Source organism: Silurus aristotelis (genome assembly GCF_946808225.1).
Source record: "Silurus aristotelis genome assembly, chromosome: 24".
Classification (NCBI taxonomy): domain Eukaryota; kingdom Metazoa; phylum Chordata; class Actinopteri; order Siluriformes; family Siluridae; genus Silurus; species Silurus aristotelis.
This window is the reverse complement of record NC_139597.1, coordinates 11,323,670-11,333,883: the sequence shown is the minus strand read 5'-3', so window position 1 is coordinate 11,333,883 and position 10,214 is coordinate 11,323,670. Positions and strand designations below refer to the sequence as shown.

The window sequence follows — 10,214 nt, the reverse complement described above, 5'->3', positions numbered from 1 at the left end:
AAGTTTATGTTGTCTTGTGTAGCACGTTGGTCTTAGGAAAACGTTTTGTTCGATGTGTACTGTATATGGTATTTTACTTGTTTTATGTTTAAAAAGTGTAGAATTAACTCCTGTTTTGATTTAATTAAGAATCAATATTCAAATAAAAAAAAAGCTTTGGACTCAGATTGTGAAGTCAACTCTTGATTACCCATGCCAAAAATGGGACTGGGATTCACTTTAGGTTCCCCCTCTTTGTTATCAAGGCACATTATGGAAATTGTATACTAACTTGTGTACACTATTTGGTAATTACCCTTCTGCAGTGCATTGTGACATTTCCTAAGCAGACTTACAATGCATTTTTGCTTTTTGATGGCACAACTTTCCAAAAGTGTGCAAATGCTCTCAAATTAATAGTGAACATAGTCAAGTTTTAGCCATATTATTAGCGTTCACCTATTAGCCAGTAAGTCCAAAATGTGGCTTACTGTATCTAGTGTATATACACTTACTTTTGCTAGTTTAATAAGAACATCTCTACAGCTGCTTATTCATGCAATGTAGTTAATAATCACCGCTTTAATCTCTCATGTCTGCGTTTCTATCCACTGAGCTGTTATTTTATGATTTTTGTTTTCTGCACCATTCTGTGTTTAAATTAGAAACAGTTTTGTGCTTTTGTACAATATTTAAGAAATATGTAATTGTAAAAAGTTTATTAAAATAATTATATACAATCACATTTTCTTGTGTCTCTAAGAAGGTTTAATGTTTAAATTATTATTATCATTATTATTATTATCATTATTATTTTGATTAGTAGTAGCGGTAGAAGTAGTAGTCAGGCACGTTCAAAAGTAAAAGCATTTAGGAAATGAACATAATACACCATGTACAGTACATTTAAATTTAAAACAATGCAACCGATCACAAAAAATAATGAATACTAACAATATATATTTTAGTATTTTTTATTGTATTACTTCTGTAAGAAAAAAACCCTAGGGGCTATTTAAAGCATTAAATGCATGCAGTCATTTCAACAGGTATCTGACTTAGCATATTGTGCACAGTAATATACAGTCTGCATCAGCACCTGTATGATATAGCAATACTCAGAGTATTACTAGAATAGAAGATTATTTTAGTCCTTCTAAGCAAAGAAGGTGAGCATGCACATTAATGTCTACTGATATAAAACCTTTCTTTCTCTCATTATTTATATGTTTTTTTTCACTGATATGAAACATAACTATCCAAATTATGGCTGGTACGTAAAGTTCTACAACTTTGTGTCCATCTGTTGCCCTGGATGGGAGCCATCTTTATTAGGAGAAGCTGATTCTGTCAAAGCAAAGACACCGAGCAAACTCTCTTGTTCCTTTTTGGTTCTGGGTAAATCAGAAGATGGCCTGATCAGGATTTGTATACGCTGGAGACAGGGGAAGAGAAAGAGAAAGAGAAAGAGAAAGAGAAAGAGAGAGAGAGAGAGAGAGAGAGAGAGAGAGAGAGAGAGAGAGAGAGAGAGAGAGAGAGAGAGAGAGAGAGATAGTGGAAGGAATTTGTTTTAGTTGTACTCTTTAGAAGTCTCACAATATTAGAAAAATTTTTGTTTGAGGAATCATACTTCTTTTAGAGTTCCTTTTGTGCTGACTATTTTGTAGATCATCCATGCAGGGATACAGAGCATTGAGGGCAAAGCCAGGAGCCAGCCTAATACATAACCCCACCAAGGATATTCATATTCATTGTTGTATTTAAGAGGTGTATATTTAATGAGGGAAAACGCAAAAGTTCCCTAAAAACAGAAATAAATAAATTAGTTAAATGCAGCATTTACTCTCAGTGGTCTCAGTGTGTGGCCAATCTCCTGACTACAGTGTGATAATAATAATACTAATAATAATAATAATAACAACAACAACAACAACAACAATAATAATAATAAAGCGATTAATCAAGCAATCAGTATTAGTCTCAATCTGTCTTCAATAATATAATCGGTAAATGTGATGCTTGCATCTATTTAACCTTTTTAACCTTGTCTAGAATAGAGTAAAGTGTGTCTTACAATGCAGGTGACTGGGGTGAAAAACATCCAGCAATACTTAATCAGAGGGCCTGGGCGGTAGCCAATCATGTCCTCCATATTATCATAGAAGCGATCTGCACCTGAGAAAACAAAGCGTCATATGCCCTCAAAAGAGCAACAAGTAAAAACATCAGTCATTTTCTTCATTTCACCTAAAACTGCAAACTGGACAAAAAAATTGCCTAGTCAGAAAGCACTAGCAGAGATGAGTGTTATATAATTATGAGCTTTTGAAATATATTAAAACTTTTGCTGTGTCATTAATACAATTTTACCTGACATATTTATTTTTTTTTTTATTTTTTTTTATATAGCTTAAGGCCAGTATTGATATTAAAGGCCAATTTTGAATATTATTCATCTCACTCTGGTCAATTTTAGGCCAATATTGAATAGAGTTTATATCATTCTGGTCTTCTATTACCTCCAGTTATAGCATACCATAAATCCAGGCAATGCAAACCGTCTCAAATATGGCCATGAAGAGCAGACACATGCCAGAGGCTGAGTAGTAGTCAAAAAGCTGGAAGACGTACATCCCACCCTGTTTAATGTAGAATTAAATATCTAGGTTATATAGGAGATACAAATCTAAAAGGATATTTGCTCAACAGAGACATATTCAGAGGACTTCAGCTGAACCAAAACCAGTATGCACACACACTCACCTCACAGACAGACAGACAGACAGACAGACAGACAGACAGACAGACAGACAGACAGACAGACAGACAGACAGACAGACAGACAGACAGACAGACAGACAGACAGATAGATAGATAGATAGATAGATAGATAGACAGACAGACAGGCAGACAGGCAGACAGAATGCCTTAAATGGGAATTAGACTGTCCATACTCCCAGCAGTTGTTCCCTGTTTTTTTCCCTTATAGTTCAGAATGTCTCTGGTAATCAACCCAGTTAACCAAACTAGATAGTCTGTGTTTTTATTGCCAAATTGAAGTGCTTACTTCCATCAGCATGATAAGTCCCATAAAGAAGGAGATGATGCACACCACGAGCAAGAACAACTCCCTGCGGTTCTTACGGCGAAACACCGTGGGATGCATGTCAACTATAGCGGTAACCAGGCTCTCTACACACACAAACTATGATAAGAGAAAAAAGAAATAAATCAATTGGTTCAGTGAATCACGTGATAATCATAAAGTTTGTACCACGAAAAGAAAGGTTTAAAAACATGTTTATGAGAACCAAAATAACATCTGATATCAAGACTCAATTGTTTTTTATATTTTAGCAACTGTATTCAAGTGCAAGTATAAAACCAACATCCTGCCCTTGAAGTGAAATAGTTTGACAGAGTTTAAGATTTATTCAGGGTCTATCACATCATGCCATTTATTAATTTTTAAATGACAGCAAGCCATGATTTCTTTTAATCACACCAGTTAGCTTCCCATGTTATCTGCTGCCTTAAGTTCAACCCAATTCATATATGTGTCCAAATTTAGATCCATATCGGTACCAGAACCTCATACACAGCTAAATCTTATTAGTAAATATTAATCTGTAAAGAGGACACAAAATATGCACAATATTGCTTAAAGTATGTGGATATCTGACCATAACACTCCAATTTGTCCTGGAATATTTCTTTCCACACCCATAAGCATTAAGTTGAAATGGGCGTTTGCTGGAATCAAAGCCGCCATCTTTTGGGATGGTTATCCACTAGATTTTGAGGGGGTTTTGTGGCAGCATTATTGAGGTAAACCCCTGAAAGGTATACAGTGAGTTTAAGGTCTGTGCAGTTTTTCCAAACTTGGCAAAACATGGATTCACCATAATTAGCTAATTTTGAGAAAAGATTGAAAAAAAATATATATCCTGAAGCTATAGCATACAATAACATGTATGCTAAACTGTGTATGCTTCTAGCTTTTATGACAGCAGTTTCAAAAGGAACCACATATGGCTGTGATAGCATACATGTATACATATGTAATAAAATACATGCTAATGAATGCAGAGAAAAGCATAATTAAAGATATTTAGGTAAGAAAAGGGGCTAATCACTAACCTGGCTGTCCAATCCAAGAAAAATAATCATGACAAAGAAACAGCAGGCCCACAGAGGAGAGAACGGCATCAATGTTACAGCACTTGGGTATGCAATGAAGGCAAGACCAGGTCCTAAAATGTAGAAGGGTATAATTGTGAAATGTTCTAATAACTAATTTCTATCAACTTACAAATGCACAACTGTTAAAAAATGTTCTCTCTCCAGTGGAAGGCAAATGATTTTAATATTAATTCACATTTAATAAGGTGATGCTGAAAAAAAAAAAAAAAAACAGACAATGTTCAAACACTTCATCAATGCACATCATTTCTGGTAATTCTGCTATTTCCATAGAGAAACGTACCGGATTCTGCCACTTCTGAAACTGACACATTCTGCTCATATGACATGAAACCAAGAATGGAGAAGACGGCAAAGCCAGCCACAAAGCTTGTACCGCTATTTAAAAAGCACAGAGCCAAGCAATCCCTATGACAGAAACATTTGTTACTAAAAGCTGCAATTCAAAATTTCATATTGAGTGTGTGTGTGTGTGTGTGTGTGTGTGTGTGTGTGTGTGTGTGTGTGTGTGTGTGTGTGTGTGTGTGTGTGTGTTTTCTCAGTGGTATTCCTGACACTTGGATCTAACTGATCTCCCTGAGATGATATGAGGAAGAATGTCCTTGCTTGGATATTCATTCATCAATTGAGATCAGTTGTCCAAATACCAATGACGATCATAGGTAATACCTGTAGCAGTTGTTGTTGTACTTGTTGTAGCTCCCTAGAGCTGTAAGACACCCTAAGCAGAGGGCATATGAGAAGAAAATCTGTGTTCCTGCATCCATCCAGACCTGGACAAAAATATCAAGTAAAACCAAAAACAGTTGGTCACAGCAATATCTATAATAATATGTGGTACAATTGAGAACAATCTCTGAACAATCTAGCATTGTTCATATTAAATCCATGTCAAACTTAGCTCAAAGGGCAAAGCATTCAGAGTTTCCAGAGTGCTGTGAACTTTGAAAGAATGTCACTAAGCAAGCAAAGCTGATTAAGAACACTAAAACAAAAACATTTAGCCTGTGTGCTGGGGATCACTCTGTTTGTAATCTCCATTCTGTGATCTCCATCCCAGAACCCAGATGGCCTCAGTAAACACTCTGAACGCCCACTGAGGGTCTCGACATTGAATAAGGCACCTGTCTGTTGACTCTTGATGCACCATGAGAGATTTACTGAATTTAAAGCGACAGAGTCTTAAGGTAGAAAAGAGGCATGATTTAGCTGTACCTGTGGATCAGCTAAACGTCCAAGGTCAGGGTACAGATAAAACTGGATGCCTATGCTGGCCCCTGGCAAGGTGAGACCCCGAATGAGAAGCACCAAGAGCATGACGTAGGGGAAGGTAGCAGTAAAATACACAACCTGCAATAAAAATGGCAAATTATCTTATATTAATAATTATGTATAACATGATTATATTAAAAAATATATTTATATAAGTATTTAAGTATATAAGATAAAAAAAAGCACATCGAAAAACATAGAGGAAATTTGTGGTATAACTAGATAGTGTCCATACAGCAATATATTCCTTCACTTTTTACTGGCAATGCTCATGTCATTAGTGTTATTACTTAGTTGGTGAATGCTCGAATAGGCTTTTGTACCTCATTTTTCTGTTAATAATCGCTGAGACCATGTGTTATTTCTCGCAATTGGTTAGTAAACCTAAATAGGGCAATACATATAGGCCTTGCATTGGTTTTTCTCTCATTAAACCTTGTTGGTGTGAAACTGTTTGAAAACAGATAATTTCTTTATTTCCGGTAGCTGCTACTGTGTGCTAGGCAGAAATACATCATGTAAAGGACACCAGTCCATCACAGGACACTTAGTCATTTAGTCATTCAACCTACATACTGCAGTTTTTGTTGATCAGGGACAGAGAAAGGGGAGGAAAACCAGGTGGACAAGAGGAGAACATATAAAACTCATAGCCAGCAACCTGAGCTAACCTTAAGTGTCACATGATCTCAATATAAATAACCTTGTTCCTGGAAGGCCAGAACATAGCAAAACAAACAGCACCATGAAGACCAAGGAGGTATCAAAACAGCATATGGCACAGCCAAATAATATAATGTTTGCTACTTCTCCAAGCCTCTAAAAAACCAACCTTTCCAGTAGATTTCACGCCCTTCCAGATGCAGAAGTAGCAGCTGATCCAGGCCACAAGCAGACACAAGGCCAGATCCCAATTTAGGGAGCCCATGTGGTCGATACCCGAGGAGAGTCTCAACACCCTTCTCCTGTTCCCATGTACCAAATAGACATTATTTCACTTCAGTGGTATATCTGTTACATCCATATTTTTTAAAAGTATCTTTAAAAACATTTTAATTTCCCTTTTGATACAAATATTCTCTGAATACTTATATGTTCACTATCTGTGATATGTCCCCCCCTATTCTCCTAAAAGCGTTTCAATCCCTTTAGTCACAACATCCAACCAGGTTTATTTTTTTATATCGGTTTTATTTTGCTTGAACAATTTGGCCTATACCTCTTACCCTGTCTGTTATAGCTGATTTTGAATTTCTCTCTTGCTGCAGGATAGAGCCTATTTTAACTATTTTTGACATTTTATCATTAGATATAAATTTTTACGTAAAATTGCTTCCACACAGTTTTAGGATCTAATCAATTTTTTTTGTAATATGACACTTTAACTCTGGACTGTCACTTCAGCTCTGGACTTGAACAGCACAGTGCCACTTTATATCACACCATACTGCACATGGAAACTTTAAGGACAATCACTAAATCACTTTGATTTGTACTTCCAATATCTGCCATACTTATTTATGTATGTACATATATTAGTATATAGTTTATATAGTTTATACATTTTATTTATCTAACTTTTTTTTGTTTTATTTTTATCCTTAATTCTATTCCTTTTCCAAAGCATTTCACTGCATGTCGTACTCTGTATGTATGTGTATGTGACATAAAATTTTATTTGATTTTATTTGATTTAATCTTGAGCTCAGGTTACTGTCTGTCCCAGTGTGCTTGGGCTTCTTCTGGGTTCTCTGGTTCAAATTTACTTCCCAAAAATATGCCTGTACACTACTCTACTATACTCAACTCAAAAATGCCTGTGTGTGTGAATCAAAGTGTGACTGCTGATCCGGTATAACATCCAGGGTATATTCTTGCCTCATGACACTGGTTAGTTTAAAGCAATTACTACTAATAAACTAATTAATGTAACACAGTGTAGGCAAACTTTTGTAGTTGACTGTAGAAGTGACTACATGGTCAAATTCCGAGCATCAAACAACAAATGCCTAATAAAAATTATGAAATCCCCTTATTTGAGACCATTTATTTGTAGAAAGCAACTGATCTGTTTTTTTTTTTGCACTTACTCCCAAAATTCAATGACAGGAGACGTAGCATTAGAAGGCATTGTGAAGTTGACAGAATCATTCCTCTTATGGAACTCCACACAAGTGTCTTAAAAAAAAAAAAAGCACAACAACCAATTACCAATCATGACATGCACTTTAATAAATATTATAACAAAGACTAATGGGCAAGGCAGGTTTATAGTCATATAATCACCTTGATTCCATTCATTCTGACACGAAGACCATGGCAACTCCCAGGAAAATGAGTGGTAGAAGTAAAAGATGGCCCAAGCCAGAACAATGATGTAGTAGAAGTTTAGTAAGGTTAAAATTACCTGCGTCCCATAGCCCAGACCTGTTGAAGACATTGTCAGGGAGGACATAAGACAGGAAATAATGACAAAAAATGAAAAGGGCATTTGATTTGGTAAAAAGTACAGATGTTTTACCCTCAAAGAGAGGGCTGATCTTTCTCCAGGCAGTAATACCACCTTCACTAGTATATTGGCCTAAAGCAGTCTCTAAGATGAACACGGGGATCCCACAAGTGAACAGGAAAATCAGATATGGGATGAGAAAGGCACCTGCAGTTTTTACAGAAGAAAAAAAAAATTGTTTCATACAACAAAACACACAGGGGATGAATCTTAACATCTAGTCGTATTAAAGCTACATTTGTAACAAAATAAAATACACAATGTGATAAGTTTATTGTGAACACATTAGATTAGATTTGATTCAACTGTATAGTTATGGTGCAATGTATATGTACAGAGCCAATGAAATGCAGATAGCATCTAACCAGAAGTGCATAAGTGGCCTATTTACAATAAATAACAGTGGATAAATAGGGTATGAGATCGATATGTACAATGATGAGAGTAAATAATGTTCAGAAGGTGCAGTAGGTAAGAATACATGGTGTGTGTATATAGTTATATATAATATACTATGCAAAGATTATGCATAGATAGACATGTCAGAATGTAATATACTCAAATGATATGATCATGATAATAGTTATGTACAAGTATGAATGTATGTATGATACAGTATATACAGAATAAATATGGATGGAATATACAGTAGTGCAATGATAAACATGAGTTATAGACGGTGCTTAAAATGCATAGTGGATAAGCAGTGCAAAATACACAGAAAACAGAAAAAAAAGCAGTGCAAAATACACAGAAAGTGACAATGCAGTAGTGTATACACATGCAATCATCCATTCAGACAATAATGTAGAGGCAGCACAATCTATAAAATCATGGTGGACAAAAGCTTCTGTTTCACCTTCAGACTGGGAACAAATTAGATCCTAGTGGTTCTGACTGTTTCTAATTTAAACATCTAGTAAGTGGCAGGTCTGAGTTAAAATACCTTGATGAGAGATTTCCAGATTGCTTTAAACTGACAGAAAGGCTACAGAAAACTTAAATAACAACTTTTACAGCCTTGGTGAACAGAAAAACATCTTGCAATGTACTTCTAAAAACCTGAGGCAGATGGACACCAAGACCACATCAGGTTTCAGTTCTATCCTCCAAAAGTCTGAAGCTACTACACACAGGTTCACCAAAGGATGTAATTAAAGACTGGGAAAAATCCAGTTGTGCGTGCCAGATAGGAAGCATATATGTAGTAGATGCATATAGATGAATTGAAATTGAATGTGGTTGTTTAAGTATTCTCAGATTTCAAAGGTTCCCAAACAGACACATCTGACAGCTGCCTGAAGAAAACAGTGATTGGAATCCAAGCAACTGCTGTCACTCTAAACTTTTACTTCTAACATATCTTCATGGTCCAAAAGGTTAAATACAACCCTCAGGCCTATTATAGATTTTTTTTAAATGACATCCAAAATTATAAATCTTTGGTACCATGAGAGAGCCTACCATTATCCAAGTAGAAACATCTCATATACACTCTTTAGCAGCCACATTGCAGCTTGTGAGAGAAGAGAAACCCTTACCTCCTCCATTCTTGTAGCACAAGTAAGGGAATCGCCACATGTTGCCTAGGCCAATGATGGAACCAGCCACAGATAAGATAAATTCCAGCTTGTTGCTCCATTGTCCTCTTTCTTGGATCTTCTCTTCGTCTACTTCGCAACTAATTCCATTAGCGTGGCTTGTGTTGGCAGTATCTTTTAAAATATTTGAAACTGTGTAGTTGTGCCACTGAACATCGCATTAATAAGACAAAAAGCAATCATAAAAAGCTGAGATTAAATTTTATTCATGGAAATATTGTCTTTCTCTGGTTTTTAATTTGGTAGGTGCCTTTAACAATAGTGAAATTTACCATAATTGAGATTGTGTCTCATTGTATGTATCAGTGGTTCCTTTTAAGAATGAATGAAACCCCTTTAGAATCTGATAATAAAATAATCTCTAATGGTTAAAATGCTTACTTTAACAACATTACACATAATTTAGCCACAATATCAGCCATTTCTCTACAGTAGTTACATTTGATTTGCACAGCCTTATATCTTACCCTTCATTGCACCAAACTACAACTGCAGCAAGTAAAATTCCAGCGTACAGTCCGGTTGTTACTATAGAAAGAAAATGCGGGTGAAGGTTTGAGTGTGTAATCCAACCTCATACTACTTCCCACTAACCCCCTCCCGAACCACTCCGTCCCCCTTACACCCGCCCTTACTCAGACACACACTGT

The 10,214-nt window shown here is 35.9% G+C and overlaps 1 protein-coding gene across 2 annotated transcripts; it reads right to left on the bottom strand.

The window, feature by feature from the left end:
* Nucleotides 1–832: 832 nt before the first annotated feature.
* LOC310718793 (sodium- and chloride-dependent GABA transporter 2-like) lies at nucleotides 833–10,214 on the bottom strand. Of its 2 annotated transcripts, none has more exons than XM_083527789.1 (15): nucleotides 10,032–10,214; nucleotides 9,505–9,678; nucleotides 7,976–8,110; nucleotides 7,741–7,881; nucleotides 7,545–7,632; nucleotides 6,287–6,419; nucleotides 5,398–5,532; nucleotides 4,852–4,955; nucleotides 4,466–4,590; nucleotides 4,120–4,232; nucleotides 3,047–3,184; nucleotides 2,516–2,618; nucleotides 2,054–2,154; nucleotides 1,610–1,780; nucleotides 833–1,414 (listed from the first exon to the last, which is right to left on the bottom strand). In XM_083527789.1, the coding sequence occupies exons 1-15, from the start codon at nucleotides 10,036–10,038 to the stop codon at nucleotides 1,265–1,267; spliced, it is 1,818 nt and encodes a 605-aa protein (XP_083383915.1). In that variant the 5' UTR covers nucleotides 10,039–10,214; the 3' UTR covers nucleotides 833–1,264. The 2 variants fall into 2 exon arrangements, with proteins under 2 accessions (XP_083383915.1, XP_083383916.1); XM_083527790.1 differs by having other exon boundaries at nucleotides 9,505–9,712; nucleotides 10,032–10,122.